Raw genomic sequence first — 20,487 nt, 5'->3', positions numbered from 1 at the left:
TCCGTAAAGCTGTGACAAAAAGTACTTTCGTTTTTAAGACAGTTACATCCGTGGTGTAGATTTTATCAGCATGTCTAAGAAAAGCCAGCAGACGGTCATAATGAAAGTAGAAGTCAAACAAGATGTAGTAGTGATAAGTGTATAAAATGTTTTACCTACATTTTCTTACATTAAATGTAGTTGCTCTTTTAAAGAATGGTGGTGATGCATGCAAAACATTTAAAGGATCATTGTGTGATTTATTGGGTTTATGTAAATTGAGGCTCCTCATGTAAAGGTATTAAATGCTAATCAGCTCTTATCTTACAGTCATTTAGGCTTACGATTGAACACAGTAGAGTATGTAGAGTATTGTGTATCTTGGTATCCACATGGACTCTTGTATTTGGCAGCATCTAGCTTGTGGTCTCCTTTGGATTCTAGCCTCAAACTAGCTAAGGATATTTGAGCAAAGCACTTTTGTAAGTCGCTCTGGATAAAACTGTCTGCTAAATGCATTAAATGTAAATTTACTGAAACCAGTCAGACATTCAGCTGCTTGCTGGTTAATGAAGTCAATTTATTTGTTTAATAAAATAAAAAAGAATAAAGATTAATAACACAATGTGTAGTTATTATCCTGAGGTCAATTAGTGTGTAAATCAGATGGCTTTAAACTGTGTTCAGTCTAACCTTAGAGGTGAAATTGAGGATTACAGACTAAACAATTTTGGGGCCAAGATGGACAAATTTTCAAGGTCAAGCTGGACCCTGGTGTTCTGCTAAAAAATCATCAGCTGTCCTTTGTTTTATAGCTCAAATACATCAAGATAACAGAGGAATGTCACAGCAACCAGTGTGTAAATGTGTGCTGGAACACAGCAAATCACTATCCAGTTTCATCCAAACAGAAGTGGTCATGCAACCTGTCTGACTGGCCCAACAGGTCTCACTACACAAAATTCTGTGTAGGACAACAGTACCAAAAGTATTTATTAAAGGGTTTAAACACCATCGTCTTAATAATAATAAAAGTACAGTGTAGCTGTCTATTTGATGTGCATATGACAATACATGTCTTGAATCTCATTAGAAATGATTTCAAAAGATTTTATATGACTGTTTGCTCTAAAACAGGTGTAACAATTTAATTAGCTGGATAATAATAAGCCTTGGACAATTTGCAAATCAGAGTGCAAGTAGATTGCAAACGACAATTAATAAAGCCATCACTACAATTTAAACACTATTTAAATTTATTAATAATCACTACAAATTAGCAGAAGTTAAAGAAGACCTTCTCAAGATGTGCATTTGGTCAAATACATGCAATTTTGGAGGAATATGGCAATCAATCAAAGGCAGTTTAAATAAAAATATTTAATAAAAGTTTTACTTGCATTTGAAAGTTAAGGTTGTACTCTGTAGTACATTGACTTGATTAAGTAGAAGTGCCGACCAGCCTGGAGCAGCCTAGCATGCAATTTATACTTGTCCAGCAGAAAAATGCAGGTTTAGAGCTCTATTTAAAATGGCCACTGCAATGATTTATCTAGGAGTGGTTATCAAATGCTTACCATGCCTGGATAAAACAGTGCAGTGGGCATTTTAAATAGAGCTCTAAACCTGCATTTTTCTCATAGGAGAATGATACCCATGAATGCATCCCTTTCTGCTTCTTGCCAAACCATTCCACTGGTCTGTTTACGCAGTCTACAGACTGAACGTATAATGGTAAGGTTTCTTCTCTGTTCCTGTGGTGATGCTGAGCTGAGCTGGGTCTTATTGAGTACCACCAGAACAACAGGTTGTGTATGCTGAATTGTGTCTTTCAGTTTGAAACCAAAGCTCCAGTTCTCAACTCAGGAACCCCGCAGCTCTGCAACCAGGTAAGGCTCGTTCTTCTGAAGACTCTTGTAAAACCTTCTCTTTATCTCCTGCCCTCCAGACATGCAATTGTAGAGCTCCCTCATCTGCTCCTCTGATGTTTTACATTTTTTGATGATGATTGAGTACTTCTCATTTCCTATGAAGGTCCTCAGGTCATCTGCAATTGGTTCCACTAATGAGACCCTATTGATGAGCGCAGTCCTGTGTTTGTCCACAAATGAAACACCTGAATTGATAAAATAATAAATATATAAATAAAATAGCAGCAGAACCATCCCTCCTTCATCTACATCAGTGTGTAATCTAATTGGCTTAGCTGCTGGAAAACGCTCTGTAAGACACTGGATATCAGATTGTGTATTAATGCTCAAAGTGTCAACTGAGTTTCAGCAGAAAGTCTGGTAGCAACACCAGCATCTGCAGATAATCTGAATGTGGCCATCAAAGTAAAGTTGAGACCCAAATACAAAAGCATGCTTACATTTATCTTCATGCACTGGAGAGCTCTTTTGCTGATGATCTGAGAACGAGAAAAGATAACAGGTGATAAACATGCATCTGTCCTCAGGTTACGTTTTCAATCATCTAAAACCATTTGCTTGCAGATAGAAACTCACCACACCACAACCACTTTATTAGGAACATTCATTTATGCTATTATCCAATTAGCCAATCATGTGGCAGCAGTAAAGTGCACAAAATCATGCAGAGAAGGGCCAGCAGCTTCAGATTATGCTCACATTAGAATGGGTGAGAAATGTGGTCAGTGATTTTAGCATGTTGGGATTGTACTGGTTTGAGTATTTCTAGAATTGCTGATCACGTGGGATTTTATTCTGTTCTGCAAAATGATGTAATAAACAAGACACATCCAGTGAGTGGTGGTTTTTGTTGATGAGAGATGGTCAACAGAGAATTGTCAGACTGGTTGGAGCTGACAGAAAGGCTACAGTAGCTCAGATAACCACTCTGTACAATTGTGGAGAGCAGAAGAGCATCTCAGAATAAACACCACTCCCAACGTTAAGGAGGATGGGCTACAACTGCTGAAGACCACATTGGCTTCCTCTTCTTTAAGCCAAGAACAGAAAGCGGAGGCTGCAGTGGCTCACCACAGGCTCACCAACACCGGACAGCCTGGTCTGATGACTCTGGATTACTGCTGATGGAAATCTGATGGTAGGGTCTGAATTTGGTGCAATGGCATGAATTCATGGACTGTCTGTAAACAGTCCAGGCGTGGGTCATGATGTAAAGGCTTCGAGAAGTCTTAATATGGGAGATGATTTTAGAGGCTTGAGTCTCATCTGTTATTCTCTTTTTGAAGTATTCCTCCTTCTGTTTATCAGTGAACCCTCGCACTTCTGTGAACAGACTCACGTACTCTGAAGGGACTTTATTGGCTGCTGCTGGTCGGGAGGTGATCCAGATCAGTGCAGAAGGAATCAACGCTCCTTTAATGAGATTTGTGATCAGGGCATCCACGGTTACTTTCTTTTTCACACTTCGTACGTTGCTGCTGCTGAAATCCAGCGGGAGTCGACTTTCATCAAGTCCATCGAAGATGAAGGCAAGCTTGCAATCTTCGTACATTTTCATTTCCTTCATGGAATTCCAGGAGAAATTCATGAAGACTGTACTCGCCATCAATAATTAAATTAATCTCTCGGAATGGAAGAAAAAATACCCCAGCTATATCCTGGTTCGCTTCTCCCTCTACCCAATCAAGAATGAACTTCTGAACAGAGACTGTTTTCCCAATGCCAGCGATGCCTTTGGTCAGCATAACTTTGTTCTCTTTGTTTTTCCATGGTAAGTTAAAGATATCATTAGTGTTGATTGGATTATCCTGAGATTTCTGCATTCTGAAAGCATGATCAATCCTCAAGATCTCGTGTTCATTGTTGACTTCATCGAGTTCTCCTTCTAGGATGAAGAGCTGAGTGTAAACCTTCTTCAGATGAATCTTATTCTTGATATCTTTTTTACCCTTAAAAAATGCACTCTATTTTCTTCTTCATGAGGGCTCTGTGTCTCTAACATCAAAAGGGATTCTCATTTATTTTGGTGATTTTACATGGAATGATCTTTGAATAGTGTACATTCTTAAAGACGTAATTTTAATGCTGCATCATATTTATGAAACTGCCGCATGAACATTTGATTATTAAAAATCTGGTCACTAATTTACCTGAGTCTCTCTCTGCTCTTTCTGCTTCTCGAAAGTCTGTTTAACATAAAAGGATAAAAATGTAATTAATTTGAATTCATTGTAATTGTAAACAGTTCATTGTGACATTAATGATAGCTTACGACTGCCAGCAGCAGTGGTGTTGAAGTTGAAGACAGATGGGCCATAGAAGGTGTTGCTTTTGACTGCAGGAGCAGTTACAGTACTGCCATTCTCAGCATTCACAGCAACAGAGCATCCAGGAGAAGGAGATGCAGGGCTCTGAACTGGAGCTCTCTGCACTGAAACAGAACCATATGTGTATTTTTAGCATTTTAGCTTTTAGAAATATTAACATCTAAAAGTTAGGAGGTTTAAATTGGCAAAAACACCATATTTTCTGTTAATGTTTTGATACATCAAAGGTTATTGGTGACTTAGTAACCTAATACTTCAAAGTAAATAGTTAGAAATATATAAAAAGTGCTTTTGAAACGTTTACATGCTGTTTTATTGTGGCAATTATACACAATGTCAAAGAAAACTTCAGTTATGCTCATTGTCTCATTGACCATTTTCACCACTGTATTTTTCTCACAGTGGTGAATTACTATCGGTCACCAGCATTTTACTGCAAGTTACAGTATGTTTTGGATTACAGGAGTTTGGGATTACATTTGACATATAAAGATCAGCCTTCTGGCAGAGATGAACTTATTTAAACCATAAATTTAAATAATTCTAGTCATTATAGCATAATACTTCTGAAATGACTAAACAGAAATTGCACAGCATTCTCTCATTTCCCAGCCAACATGCTCAAGTTACATGGGTGGAAGTTGGCCAAGTGGGTTCCAGGTGGGCATTGGCTCGGAGTGGGTTTGTACATTCTTTGTTACTGGGACCCATTAGGGCTTCCCAAATGAGCATCCCTATGTGGGACCAATGGGGAACCAGAGGACAAAAAGTTCTGGTTCCCAGGTGGTGTACCCATACAGGCCCCATGTGTACAGCAGGGTCTTACATTGTAAAAATGTGCAAGCAATTGAGCTGGGTTCATTCAACTCCAATTAATACTCAAACAAATAATAGTTAATTTTCACATTAAGTACTTTAGGTTGAACAGACAAACCACTTTCTACAGTGCAGTATTTAATTAAATAATAACATCGATTTCTGATTTCTGACATTTATAGGCACTGAAATAAGCTAATTACTCAGGACCCAGTCTGTTAATTAAACTAACAGACCAATTAAAAAATATAATCAGATTCTGCTTACCTGTACTAAGCTGACTGTCTGAGGGCTGAGTTAGGGCCCTCGTTCTCCACAACCAGAATGAAAGAACAACCAGAACAGCAGCCAACAACAGTTCAGTTACAGATTCCATTTTCAGACACTGAGGAAGGAGATAAATCACGGACATCATTAAGCAAGCAAGAGATGGCGAAACAAGTTGCACCGGTCTATAAAACCTTCAGGTGAAGTTCAGTTTTAACCTTAGAAGCATTTTTTACTGATCCTGAAGGAAACAGACACTATTAGGCAAAAATATTTGACATCATTTACATGAGAGCAGTAGTGACAGACTTATGTCTGTTGTATGTGAGAGAATAAAGCCTTTTCTCATTGTAAAATCCTCAGCTTTACTTTTTTCGGTCTGATACTACCACCACTTCGTTTCTCAGATTTTTGTGTATTCCTGCCTTGTTTTCCTTTTTTCTTTTGGAAAGAGTCTTGACCATTTCCTGTGAGTTTTTACTCTCAAATTTGAATATCCAATTACCCAACCCACTGTTTAGTATACTTCCCTGTAATTTCCCAGACACTGGGTGGGTAAGGACCGACACATGCTTTCTCCAACACATGCAAAACCAGCTACCGCCGCTTTTCAATCTGTTGCCCAATGCATCAGCTAGCAGATGCCCGTTTCAGCCAACATTTCACTGATTCTGATGACCGATGGCTGGCAGCATAACCTGGGATTTGAACCAGCGATCCTCAGGTCATAGTGGCAGTGCAGTGGCAGACCACCTGTGAGGGAACTTTTATCACTTTTTTGTTTGTATTTTTTTTTCCTTACTGTTAATGTCTTTAACAATCTAAACGTACACCAGTTGATTAAGTCATGGGGTCAGCTGACAGCCACTCGCAATATTTACTGTTTATTTACAGCAGTGATCACACCACAGGAGGCCTTGCTCCACCACAGAAGACCTCTGTGTATAAAATTGTATATATTATATATAAAATAAATGTAAAAAAAATATTGTAGCAGAAATGGACATCAATAATACATCATTTCAGTGGCCTCTTGATTTTTTCCTTTTGCCATAGAATAATTCCCAAAACCTTTTTATAACATCATGTGACTAGATTGGACACACATAGTTGGAATTTAACTATTAATAAGCCAATAATACAATTATATTTCATATTTTCCCCTCAGCATATACCAGTTCTTCCTCGTATCTTTGATCTACACAGTGTTGTTCTTTACTTGTTTCAGTAGTAACTGAAAGAATATCGAATGGTCTGACAGCTACTCACCGTTAAACGTGGACTATAGTAGTAATCATGATATCAGTCAAACAGAAATGTTAGCAGCAGTTTAAAGGCCTGTAATCATTAGTGCAATATTTACGAGAGCCGTTTCAGTAAAGCTGTGACAAAAAGTACTTTCGTTTTAAGACAACTATGTCAGCAGAGTAGATTTTATTATCAGACAGCAGACAGTCATACTGAAAGTAGAAGTAAAACAAGATGTCTAAAATGTTTTGGCGACATTTTCTTACATTGAATGTAGAGGTTATTTAAAAGAACAATAGTAATGCATGCAAAACATTTAAAGGATTATTGTGTGATTTTTTAGTTTTATGTAAATTGAGGCTCCTAATGTAAATGTATTAAATGCTAATCAGCACTTAGCTTGCAGTTAAGGCTTACAACTGTACTTATGTCTTACTTGATTTGTATGACATTCAGGCACAGTGTAGTATGTAGAGTATTGTGTATCTAAGAATCCACATGGACTCTTGTATTTGGCAGCTACTAGCTTGTGGTATCCTTTGGATTCCAGCCTCTACAAACTAGCTAAGGCGCTCTGGATTAGTGCGTCAAAGAATCTGCCAAACTGTCATCAGTCCTGATTCTCCTCAACCTCTCCGCAGCTTTTGATACACCAGCCTTGGAGTTACCGGCTCTGCATGGCGATGGTTTGCATCATACCTGCAGGGACGCTCATACCAGGTAACATGGCAGGGGGACACGTCTGCTCCTTGTAGTCTCTCCACTGGCGTTCCACAAGGCTCGGTTCTTGGTCCTCCTCTTTTCTCACTCTACACTTGCTCTCTTGGTAAAGTGATATCCGCTCACGGGTTCTTATACCACTGTACTTATATATGTTGTTTTTGAGCAATATGACCATCAATCAAAGGTGACTAATAAATATTTATAAAAGTTTTGCTTGAGTAGCAGTCTGGATTAGCATGCAATTCATACTTGTCCAGCAGGGCTGTCAAACAACGCTGTTGAATTTTCCTTGTTATCAAATGCTTACCATTGCAATGCTTAAACATTACAGCAGCCATTTAAAATAGAGCTCTTCCTAAACCTGTATCTTTTATTGTTAATGATAAAAATACTGATAAAATAAAATATGAATATGAATTCAGGTGTTTGATTTAGTCCCATTACTACAGGTGTATTCCACACATTAGTGAAAGGATAGGAGGTTCTAAAGAGCTCACTGAACTCCAGCATGGTTCTGTAATGGGAACAACAACAACAACAACAACAACATGCCGATGAGACACCGGTTTCTACCCGCATCTCAGCGTGTCTCGTCTCTTCTTGGATGGCGGCTCACCACCTCAAACTCAACCCCAGCAAGGCAGAGCTGCTGTACATTCTGGGAACTGCTGGACTTCAAAACGATCTTGCCATCTCCTTTGAGAACTCACTGGTCACTCCATCTACAGAAGCTGGAAGCCTTGGTGTAGTCATGGATGATCAGTTATCATTTTCAAGTCAAATGTGATCAACTGTTCAACCACTATTTAAATTATTTTATAAAAACATATCATCATTTTGAGCAATATGACCATCAATCAAAAGTTGTAGTGTGATGTAGTACATTTACTTAATTAAGTATGAGTGATGACCAGCTAGTACATAAATCAGCCTAGAGCAGTTTGGACGCAGCATGCAATTTATACTTGTCCAGCAGGGCATTGACAACAGTGTTGAGTTTTCCTTGTTATTAAATGCTTACCATTGCAATGCTTAAACATTACAGCAGGCATTTTAAATAGAGCTCTTCCTAAACCTGCATCTTTTATTGTTAATGATAAAAAATATGGATAAAAAAATATGAAAGTACTGCAATTAATTGATTATTTATATTATACTTTATTAAAACAACTTTATGCATTTATTTATGCATCATTCAGAATGCAGTATGCATCATACATCACAGAATGACAGAGGATCAGATCTGAGCTGGAGGAAGAAACTCACAAGGGGGACCCATCCTCCTCTGGTCAGAACTATTTAAACATTAATGATAAAAATTACCAAACCAGGTATAACAGATAGTTAAAAATGGTTTGAACGTGGTCACTAAACAGGTAGCAGTGGTAGGCGGGTGAGCCGCTGGTCTGCTTTGGGTGGTGGTGGGTGGGGAGCCTGCTGGTTGGACCGGTAGGTGGTAGCTGGTTTAACGAAGGTAGAGGGGACTTCAGCGGGCAGTCTTCCAGCAGGTCGGGCCGGGTGGCCATTTACTCGGAACAGACAGGCCTTAAATGTGGTCTCTCAATTTCAACCAAACATTCATTAAAAACTGAATGGAAGGGCTAAGGTTAGGGCTGAAGGTTCTAACGTTTTGTTTATCCAGTAGATTGGATATTATGGGTGTCTCTAAAACAAGATTAAGCTTTAAGTGCTCAATGCTGGGCCCAGTTTCGTCAGTTACTATCATCTAAAGTGGTAGAAAGAATGTTCTGTGCCATGCTGGCTTGACTGTTTAACATGTGTTTGTGATAAGAGGATTTCAGGAAAGCCAATCAAGAACAGTGCTGTGGTGAAGACAGATCAGATGCCTCATTTTTCTAATTATTTAATTAGGTATTTTAGAATGTAGTATTTAAGTTACTATAATATTTTTTATCATTTAAATTCCAGTTCAGGAAGCCGAGTCCAGTACAGCTGAACTGTCGCTGCTGCTTTGTTGGCCACAGCAGATTTCAGCTGTAGAGGAAAAACAATATTATTGATCATAATAATTGCTCACAGAAGATCAGATCAGATCAGATCTCTGTATCACTTTCTCACCCTCACGTACCTGTTAAAGAACTCCATCCCAGGCTGTAGACTCAGCCATGTTCTCACTGGTTTGGAACTTCATCCTCAGATTTCTTTTCTTAATAACCCCTTAGAAAGGGAACAGTGTTGATGTTTATCATCTAGAATTAAAGGCAATAACTGTCGGTTTTCTACAGAATTGCTAATGTTTAGGTATCAGCAACAATTTAACGTCAGTGTGTCCCACTTACACTATGTGAACAAAAGTATTGGGGCATCTCTTCATCACTGAATTCAGGTGTTTGATTTAGTCCCATTACTACAGGTGTATAATATCAAGCCTCTAGTCCTGCAGTCTGCTTTTCCACACAATAGTAAAAGGATGGGAGGTTCTAAAGAGCTCACTGAACTCCAGCGTGGTTCTGTAATAGGAACAACAACAACAACGTCAGCTGGTGAAATTTATCCCCTCCAAGATCTTCCACCATCAACTGTCCATCCAAGAGTCTTTCAGGTTAACTAGAAGGGAAATTGCTCTTCTGGATGAGTGAGCAAAATGTCCCATAGATTCTCAGAAGAGTGGAAGCTGTTAGAGCTGCAAAGGGGGACAAGCTCCATATGAATGCCTACGGCTTTAGAATGGGACATCACTAAAGCTTCTGTGGATGTAATGTGTAGGTGTCTCAATACTTTTGTCCACAGAGTGTATGCAAGAGAACTTTTACTGTAGAAGCAAAGTGTTCACACTGATTCCAAATTCCATTCATTCAGCATTTGTGGCTTTACCACTAACAGAACAATTGTCTTGTAAAAGAGGATGTTCAGATAAATCTGCTCCACCTGTATCTTGGAGTGTATACTGTAACAATTAGTATCCTGTAAAAAACAACCACCAGCCACTAAAAATACCAGCAGCTTTAAAATTGGCTGCAGTGTTTCTGTAAAAGGTTATAAATATGGCTAATATGACTAATAAATGTCACACATACAATGAAACCTGTAGTAAAGCAATGAGGTTACACACAGAAGCAGCCCTGAAAGCTTCTGATTGCAGTGATCAAGAGCTTATTATGAGGTTGCCATCAATAAATAAATAAATAAATAAATAAATAAATAAATAAATAAATGATGGCACTGGTTATAAGTGTTGTTGTTTGAAGTACAAGCATGTATTAAAGCCATGACTAAAGGTCTTAATAAAAGCCTCTACCTGCTCTAAAGCGAGCCTTCTAGAGCCCTCTGATCTGCCTAGGCATGTAAATTCACCTTCATGGTCTGAATAAACCTCTCCAATACAGCAGTTTCACAGTAGGAGGTCAAAATGTTCTTCAGTTTCAATGGAAGTCAATGTGAAAATGTTGTAGTCCAAGTCAGTTGGAGCATTGCAACTGGTCCATTAATCATAAACTTCTGACTAAATATGAAGAACACTGGTCAGATTCACATTATGGAGAAAATGTGAAAAATGACAAACATACAAGATTTACACATGACAGCAAAAATTTCAGGTAATTTGTTGCCATTAAGTGTAATTATTTATCTCAAAATACGAAACTATTAAAACATCTAACGTGCCATTACTTTTACACGTAAAATTAAGCAACAAAAAATATAAAACATATTATGCTTTAGAATGTATTTAATAAATATTATGGTGTGTGTGCTTGTTTATGCACATTTTGAGAGCATCACTCCAAGCCTACAGCTACGCCGAAAGTAAGCGCAGTCAGTGAATAAAACTACTCCCCTGTGACTGGTGGTGAAGAAAGTGGCAGGTAATGCAAATAAAGGAGGGCTGAAGGCAAGATGGTATACTCAAAAGACAAAAGGCACAGATTTCCCCAAATGTTTCCCAAAATGAGCTCTGTTATCTTCAGTAGTTTGGAGCCATTTGATCCTCTAAAGTGTTCAGCCCTCTTATGTCTTTCATTTAAGCTGTTAGGCTTTGCTTTGCTTTGCTTTGCTTTGCTTTGCTTTGCTTTTCAACAACTCTCCACACTACCATACCGGTCAGCCCATCACAAAAGCAGGACAAAGTATGAGCTGACACCTCTGGCTTAAATGCAGAGGCCACCAGGTGCACCTGCTTGATGCTAATTAGGCTCTGGTGTTTTGCTGGCTACTGTCGCCCTCTGCTGGCAGACAGGTGTGCATGCCCCGTACAGAAGCATTTTTGTATTTGCCAGCAAAACTCCAGAGTCAGTTTTGTCGAAGTCAGGGTGTCTGACAAAATTAAAGCAGTCTATTTGGATTAAACATGAAAATGTGTTTTTCAAAACACATAAAAATAAAATATTTCATGATCTAATCAAATCTTCATGCAGGATTAAATTGGTTTAAAAAACTGGTATTTACATATGTTTTTCTAGCTGGGCTGACAAAGTGTTTGTACAGAAATTACATGAAAATAACTATACAACAAAGAACTGTACATAATAAATAATAAATTAACCAAATGTTTTTCTGTTAATTTAGTATTAGGAGTTTAATGAACACAGCATTTTAAGGCAGCCCAGATACTATTGATTTTTTGTCTAAAGATATTTTTATTCAGGAGACAGGAAGAGGAAGGTTTCACCTTTTGTGCTGCACACATAGGAATTAGTCATTTGTGGTGAACCCATCCACGCAGTGAACACACACATACACACACTGAATAACAGTAAGCACACAGGCCCAGAGCGGTAAGCACCCCTAGCTGTGGTACCCAGGGAGCCCAAGTGCCTTAATCAGGGGTGCTTTAATCACATTCAGTCCATTTGTCCAGCAGATGACCACAGAGAGGGTAATACAAGCACCAGGTCTATAATCCTTCAAATTTAAAATCAGGATCAACTTTGTCCTTTGATCAGATGGATCAAATGTTCTAAAATACTGAGACTAAAATCTGTAAGATCATCACTTTCATGCTCGGGTTTGATTATCTGGAAAATTGGGATCAGGATTAAATGTTTTGAAAAACAGCCCCAGAGGCTCCTCTGCACAGGTCGGCCACAGAGGCTGACACATTGTAGAAGTGCTTTGAGTAAAAGACAAACCTGGAGCTCTGTAAACTTTCACTTCACAGAGTGTGAGAATAGCGTCTTTTGCAGGAATGACCACATTCACATAGCGACCAGTCATGTTGTATGTGTAGGTGAATGACAAACTAGGAAGCAAACTGATGACAGCACATCTATAGAGAATGAGGAAGAAGGAATAGAACATGATTATGCAAGCAAAGCAGGAGTGAGACCACATGCAGTGCCCCTGCCAGAGACCACCCTGTATAAAAACAGCCATTAAGGGCCAGTTAATGATTTTCAGTGTCATTGAAATTTTCCAAATTTTCTGGAGACTCCTTTTCAATGTCTTTATACTTCTCAACAGCTTAAAGTACAAATTCAATGATGTTGAGGTCTGAACTCATTTTCTCAGCAAGAGCTTATTGGTCAGCTCTACATCCGTCAGATCCACAGTCTTGAGATATCTTCTCACGGTGGAAGGATAGATACTAACACCTGTGGATGATTTTTTAAGATCTAAAGGAGCTTGACTTGGCTTCAGTGGTCTAATAGTCACTTGCCAGCCTTGCAAGGTCACCAGGGGTCGCATTTTCTTAATGACTGTTTTGACAGGAAATCAAGTCAATAGGAGGGCTTCTGGATGTGATTTCTCAAGTTATCTGCCTTGAGATCTGATCACCACCTTATATACACAATATGTCCAAATGTTTGTAGACACCCCTCTGAATGAATGCTGCATTCAGCTACTTTAAGTTGCACCTATAATTGAAACAGATGTGCAAATACACACATACAGCTTGTCTAGCCCCTATAGAGAAGTCCTGCCAATAGAATAGGGCTCTATTAGCACCATGTCTAATGCCAGGCATGGTCTAGATGTGGGCTGTTGTTGCTGAATGTGATCAGATTCTCACAATAATGCTCCAATATCTAGTAGAAGGTCTTTTTCCCTGGACTGTAGAGACAGTTACTCCAACAAAAGCAGGATCAGCTCTTTTAATACCCTTAATTTCAAAAGAAACACTGAATGAACAGGAGCCCTAAAACAATACTAAAGCAAAAGCAGGATCAGCTATTTTAATATCCTTGATTTCAGAAGAAAATATCAATGACCAGGTGGGTCATCAATGATCTGGTGAACAAGATGATTAAGATTAGATGATTAAAGGGGATCTGAATGGTCCAAGTTTAGTATTACACGATTATCAGGATAAACTCCATGTATTGTATCAATAACAGTGATTTCATACTAATGAATCTTAGTGTAGGAGGGACTCACCTGGGGTTGTTGTCGCCGTTATTGTCTAAAGAGTTTCCAATGCGAATCTCAGCCCCGTTTATCCTTCCCGAACAGCAGTCACCCCTGTTAGTGATGACCACTCTGCCAATCAGGTACTCATCCAACAGATCCACTCTCCACCAGGGGTAAAACTGCTTATCCGTCGTTGAACAAGACTTTGCGTAAATGTTGGTGTTTCTGTTCCCATCGTTTGCTAGACTTGCGTAGAACTGAGGATACTCTGATGATGTTGATTGTGTTGCATGTCCTCGCAAAGCCAAATTTTCTGAAGGTGGGATGTTGTGGAAATGTGTTTATTGGTTAGAGACAGAAGAATCTTGATTTAATTATTTCATAAAAAAAAAAAACATTGCTGTGAATGTATTGTATTCTGACCTTGCTGGTTGGTCCCCCATTGACTGGAGAAAACACACAGTCCTGCAGGACAATTTCCAGTACATAGTTCAGTAGTCAGTTATTTTTTAATGCTTCTTCACTACAGATTTGGTCCTTAAGAAAGACACAAGACTGTTTTATCGTATATATATATACTATGTGTCCAAATGTTTGTGGACGGCTCTTGTAATGAATGCATTCAGCTACAGGTTGCATCCACTGCTGATACTGATGTGCAAGTGCAAACACACAGTTTGTCCAGTCCCTGTAGAGAAGTACTGCCAATAGAATAAAAGTCTCTGGAGTAGATAAACATATTTACAAAACAGAAATACTGACACAAGTACTTCTTCAGCTTTTTCAAGCCTTCAGCTACTTTAAGTTGCACCTACTGCTGACACAGATGTGTAAATGCACACACAGAGCTTATTTTTTCCCTGTAGAGAAGTACTGCCAATAGAATAAGACTCTCTGAAGCAGATACATTTGAACTTGAAGCATTGAGCTGTGGAGCAGTGGAAGAACTGTGCTCTCTGAAATTATGGTGGAGCTCCATCCAATACTTTGATTTGTTACAGGTGGGTGGTGAACATTCAACATCCTGAACTTGCAATGCTCTTATGGCTGAATGCATTTCAATCTGTAGAGCAATGCTCCTCCTAATTCTAGTAGAAAGTCTTCTTCTCTGGACAGTAGAGACAGTTACTCCAACAAAAGCAGGATCAACTCTTTTTAATACCCTTAATTTCAGAAGAAACAATGAATAAATAGGAGTCCCAATATAATACTAGTGTCCATACAGTGCATTCTAGTAGGTAGAAATGACAGAGGAATTACTGATTAATGATTATCATCAGGTAATCTGAACAGTTTTTAGAGGTATCTTTGAATTTTTAGTCTATTCAAACTAGCTGAGGTTATTTTTGGGTAAATAGCAAAACACTTTTGTAAGTTGCTCTGGATAATAGTGTCTGCTAAATGCCTTAAATGTGAATGTAAATGTAATGCTAGGGGTATGGCATTGAGCTGTGGAGCTATGGAGCAGTGTTCTCTGGAATGATGATTCTAATTCTCACAGGGGACTGTATATTAAGTCCATTGTATTCTGTTTCTGTCATGCCCTGGAAACAATGCATTACCCTCTTAAGGAGTAAGCTTTATCTTTGCAAAGCAAATGAGGTAGATGCTCCGTTGCTTCTGTACTCAAAGCAGAAAGAATCACACTATTCCCTAGTTTGACTGACAGATGAGTTATATGTTAAGTGTGTGCTCAACACCCCCACTGACCTTAAAAACAGCAGCATCCTCTACTAAAAACTGTTCAGATCATCTGATAATCATTAATCAGTAGTTCTTCTGTCATTTCTACCTACCTAAAATGCACTGTGTGGACACTAGTATTGTTTTAGGGCTCCTGTTCATTCAGTGTTTCTTTTGAAATTAAGGGTATTAAAAGAGCTGATCCTGCTTTTGTTGGAGTAACTGTCTCTACTGTCCAGAGAAGAAGACTTTCTACTAGATTTTGGAGGAGGATTGCTCTAAAGATTCAATTGCATTCAGCCATAAGAGCATTGCAAGTACTGGATGAAGCTCCACCAATTCCAGAGAACACAGCCACTGCTCCACAGCACTATTCTGGGGGGCTTTTTACCCCTCTTGCCCACGCCTGGCATTAGGCAGCATGGTGCCAATAGCTTCATGTTTATCTGCTTCAGAGAGTCCTAATCTATTGGCAGTACTTCTCTACAGGGACTAAACAAGGCGTGGCGTGACAATAAACATGACTGGAATTAAATTGATTACATCAGAGGGGGTGTCCACAAACATTTGAAAAAAAAGAATCTGTGCACACTCAAATACCTAGCAGGATGCTAAGAAGCTGTAAAGATTACATTAGAAACATGCTGTGTTCAGACTGAAGAGCAGAGCTGTAGATTAATCTAAAATGACTAAGAAAACTGTTAATCAAGGCGTAACCCTTGCAAGATCAATAAGATTGATTATTTATTAAGTTCTTGTTCACAGAATTCTTCACATATTTAATAAAATATTAACCTCTTAAACTCCTTAGAACCACCAGTGGTTCCTAGCTTTTCCCCTCCACTGTTATGGCCTTGGAACAAACTCTATTTGCATTGCTTTGCTTGTAGTTGCTGATTAGTAATCCTTACGGTGTAAAAAGTCACAGAGCAAGGGGTAAAATACGGTCTTTTGGCAAATGGTTACTACAGTTACCAGATTTTTTAAATAGGTTGTATTTAAATGGTGTAATTTATTACTATAAACTTTAAACAACCTCTTAAAAGGGTTTATAAACATTTACATTTTGGATATATTAATTTTACATTTATTAATTTAAAATTAAATAAAGGAAGAAATAGTAACAAAATGTGTTTTACCTGATAGAAGAAGCAGTCGCCCAAATAATATCTTCATTTTCTGTTAAACAAGCATGTAGAGATCTTAAAAACAATCCAAAGGTGAGGAACCCAAACAGCAAATCAAAGCAGCTGCTGTATTAATTTAAAGCTTCTGGCTGTTTATACCAGTTTGTTGAGATTAGAAATGAATGTATATCAGTGGATCTCTACCTAAACATATTATATCAGAATGAACACAAAGTCTAAAGGTTTGTTCCACATCTGATCCAAATCTTTCTGTCCGCCTTACAGTTTTTTTTTTGAGTAACAGAACTAAAGAGAGCTCAATAGATCTCCATAGAGTTTCAGAGAACTTGGGAACTGCAGTTTTAAAGGTAATGGTAAAGCTATACTATCTGCTTCAAGTGACTCAGAACAGCATCTTGGGTCACATGTTGTGGAATTCCCATCATTTGAAATGCAAATTTCTTGGCAAATTAGATTTTTCAAAGCAAATGATCAGCAAACAAAGTATTAAAACATGGTCTAGACATTGGCAGAAGTATTCATCTATAGTATTTAGATGACGCTAATCTCGAGCGCAATTTACAAAGTTACTCATATTACAGAGGTGGGCCAATGTAGTGTTAGGAGTCTTGCCCAAGGACTCTTATTGGTGTAGCACTGTATAGTCTCCCAAGTGGTATAGTAGCTCACTGGCAGGTAAAGGCCACACCAACCACATCAATTCATAATCCATAGAGATTAATATGATGTCGGGCCCTTTCCACATGATTTAGGGCCGAGTTCGTTTCAGGGGTGGTCATAACATTATGAACTAGACCAGACATGGAGCCAGATTGTCCTGCTCATTTGGTAGACCCGCCCTCTGCTCCCAGACCAATCCTCAGTGTCTCAGATCAGTAATGGCTTCGACACACTACACGACCTATAGAGTCATCAGGTTGCTGTGCAGTTCACACTACACAACTCGATCCCTTGTGATCATGAATATTAAAGTCGTTGAGGTTCACACATTACACTTCTGAAAAACATGGATGTGTATGTCCACAAAAACGCAAAAGAAGGAGTGGGGTCGGGATGCGAGGCCAGCAGAGACGGTTTATTAGGCAGAGGGAGCTGGAAGTAAATAAATCTACATATTTGCAATGAAAACATTGGTATTATGATTGAATTGGGCCAATGAGTGAATGCCCATGTGTTCTCGACGACAGGTCCAGATATTTAGCATGCAAGATATTTTTTTTTTACTTTTTAACGGCCGGTCATGTCTTTGAACAATCCACATATTGCTATCTAGAGATGATTTTTGAGCCCAGAGTGAACACCGATTTACCTCCAAACTCATGTTTATCTCTGCGACTTCCAAAACCTGTCCAAAACTTCCAAAATCATGGCTAAAATCGTGTAGTGTGAACTCCACATTAGTGGACACTCCTGTAAGTTGCTCTACAACAAATGTACTGAACAGAAAGGATGCCATGCAGGTCCTGCCAGTGACCAGCCAAAGCTGTCAATCACTTCATTCAGAGCAAAGGGTTCAAACTGATTTCTGGGGGGAAATTAAAAATGAGGCAATATTAGCACAGGGAAACTAACTCCAGGAATTTGGAGACACTGGAGATGGAAAGACTGTTAAGAGGAGGAGAATGAGATGGAAAATGTGCTGGGCTGTTTTTCATTAAAACGCATCATACTGCGACCAGCCAGCAGAGGCACTAGATCTGGGGTTGCTTCACTTTTGAAAGAGGTTGTTTCGTCCATGTTTTCTACAGTCATTGGTGATTTTAATGCTTTTTAAAGCTTTTTAACACTTTGTAAAACGTTCTGTGCTATGTAAAGCACTTTGAATTACCACTGTGAATGAATGATGCTTTAGAAATCCATGTACACTTAAAGGCACTCACTATAGAATTATGGGTAGTGTAGTTGTACTTTCATACTTTCTCTCTCTCTGTGTGGTGACTGTAGTTATGAATATGTATGACTGGTATAGAGAAAAAAAACATTTGATTAATTTATGTATGCATTTATTTATGTTCTGTTTTTTTAGAAAAGTGATCCATTGATGAACTGATTCAAACTGTAATGATGTTGTTCACCTCACCAATGTGAGGTGAGAATCGATGAGGTATGTATAATGGATCATCCAGGAAAAGTGTCAAGAAAATATATAAAAATATTTAATATGCTATTTATAATTGAATAGTTAATAATTCAGTTATACTTTATTAAATAAAAATACACAAAAATAAACGACTTGAAAGGTTGCTGTAACCCCTCTTAGCGGCCTCTGAAGCTGTAGATGTGATGCTCTGGACGAGTGCAGGACAGTTCATGTAGCAGGAGTTGCTCCACCTCTGACATTGTTAGAGTAGTTCTCCATTATTTCACAACCGTCTCCGGAAAATGATTCAGCAAGTCATTAGTTTTTCACCTCTTCAGTCAGTTGCATGTCTCAAGCACAGTTTTGGTGGATTTGTGGTATTTTAAAAGTTTAAATGTTTTTGTTTTTGCAAGATAAGAAAAAAAAATCTAGTTTATTAAAACTGGGATAAAATGTATTTGGAAAAAAACTGAAAAACAAACACTATTTAAAAAGGCCTGTTTGAGAGTTGTTTTTTTTACTCCAGTCCTTTAGGATCCCAGACTGTCTACATTTTTGCTCTCACCCAGATCACAAAACATGTAGATCACTGTGTTATGTAAAGCGATTTAAATTGCCACTATATGTGAAAGATGCTGTAAAAATAAACTTAATTCAAATTAATTCAATTAATTCAAATTAATTCAATTCATTCAAATTAATTCAAATAATACTATATATGTACAAATACATACAAATATGTTTATGTATACTTGAGTGCACTCAGTATAGAATTATGGGTAGTGTATTTTCATTAAAAAAGGGATCAACTGACAGTTGAATGGAGCATAATAAACTCTGTACACACTCTTTGGGTAATAAGTGTAGTTATGAATATTTATGATCAGCATAAAGAAATCAATGAGAATGAAAAATCAAACAATGAGACATTTGATTAATTTATTTATGCATTTATTTATGTTCTTTGTTGTTTAGAAAATTGATCTATTGAATCAAAAGAGATTTAACTGATTTCAGACTGTAATGATGTTGTTCTCTCTCAGCTTCCAGACTCTGGATTACTCTGGAGGGCTATGGTCATGGTCATCCTCATCGATCCAGATCCCTCCATCAGGCTTCCTGAACTTGATTTCGTTGTTGGTGGTCACAATACAGCATGCGCCGTACGGTACTTCAAAATTCAGAGCGATGGTCTCAACGTAAACCTCACCATCTTCTGGATCTGCAACAAAGACGCTGGCAAAGCCTTCATCCACACAGGAAACTTCAAGGTGCTGCTTTGGTGACAGGTCGGTGAAGGGTAGCTCTGCTTTTGGCTTGAAGATCTTCTTGGTGGTCTCCGAATCCAGGAAGTCTTCAAGGTTGAGCTTTTCTTTGTGGTAGAAGATTCTCAGTTTCTTTCCTGTTGCGTTGGCCACAGTGCTGGCTGATCCATCAGCACTCCCAAAATGGTAATGTACTGAGAATTGAATCAGAAACTGAATGAGAATCAGATTTATTGACCAAGTGTGTTGACTTACACAAGGAATTCTGTTCTTACTGTTGGTGTCTCTATAGAATAGAACAACACATATACAATTAGGTGAGAGAGTGTGGGTGGTAGGCTTTTATTAGAGCAGTAGAGGTAGGTGTTAGGGGTTTTGTAGTCTGCTCATCCTTGCTGGTTGATTTTGGACTCAGTGGCTGGGCGCTGAAGGCAGCTGTGAAGGAACTATCAGAAGCAGCTGAAAGATCTAGTCAGTGGTTGTGGAAAAGAAGGGCTGAGGTTGGGTGGGGAAGAGCAGTGGTCTGGGACAAGAAACCTCTCTGTTGAGTCTTCTGTAGATGTTGTGGGATTATTTCAGTGAAACTCTAATGAAGGGAGGAGCTAGGTGCAAGGAATGAGTCCTATGTGTAACCCCAATAATTAGGTGCATTATTACTGCTGTATTATTAGTTCTGTGTTATTTCAGGTCAAACAGACAGTAACATACCAACAA

At 38.5% G+C, this 20,487-nt stretch overlaps 1 protein-coding gene across 1 annotated transcript; it reads right to left on the bottom strand.

The window, feature by feature from the left end:
* Positions 1-12,244: 12,244 nt before the first annotated feature.
* LOC140546692 (fucolectin-like) lies at positions 12,245-18,165 on the bottom strand. The gene is made up of 4 exons (XM_072670075.1): positions 18,099-18,165; positions 13,625-13,910; positions 12,379-12,515; positions 12,245-12,264 (listed from the first exon to the last, which is right to left on the bottom strand). The coding sequence occupies exons 1-4, from the start codon at positions 18,163-18,165 to the stop codon at positions 12,245-12,247; spliced, it is 510 nt and encodes a 169-aa protein (XP_072526176.1).
* Positions 18,166-20,487: the final 2,322 nt, after the last annotated feature.

This window comes from Salminus brasiliensis, chromosome 24, assembly GCF_030463535.1.
Source record: "Salminus brasiliensis chromosome 24, fSalBra1.hap2, whole genome shotgun sequence".
Lineage (NCBI taxonomy): Eukaryota > Metazoa > Chordata > Actinopteri > Characiformes > Bryconidae > Salminus > Salminus brasiliensis.
This window is presented reverse-complemented; position numbering and strand designations above follow the sequence as displayed.

What these genes read in the sequence shown, in the direction of transcription:
- LOC140546692 (XM_072670075.1), bottom strand. Translation starts at nt 18,165, where the DNA reads ATGGACGAAACAACCTCTTTCAAAAGTGAAGCAACCCCAGATCTAGTG. An exon ending in AACGGCGACAACAACCCCAG is followed by an intron (nt 12,516 to 13,624) that starts GTGAGTCCCTCC and finishes CATTCTCTATAG; the next exon opens with ATGTGCTGTCATCAGTTTGC. An exon ending in GAAAGTTTACAGAGCTCCAG is followed by an intron (nt 12,265 to 12,378) that starts GTTTGTCTTTTA and finishes CCAATTTTCCAG; the next exon opens with ATAATCAAACCCGAGCATGA.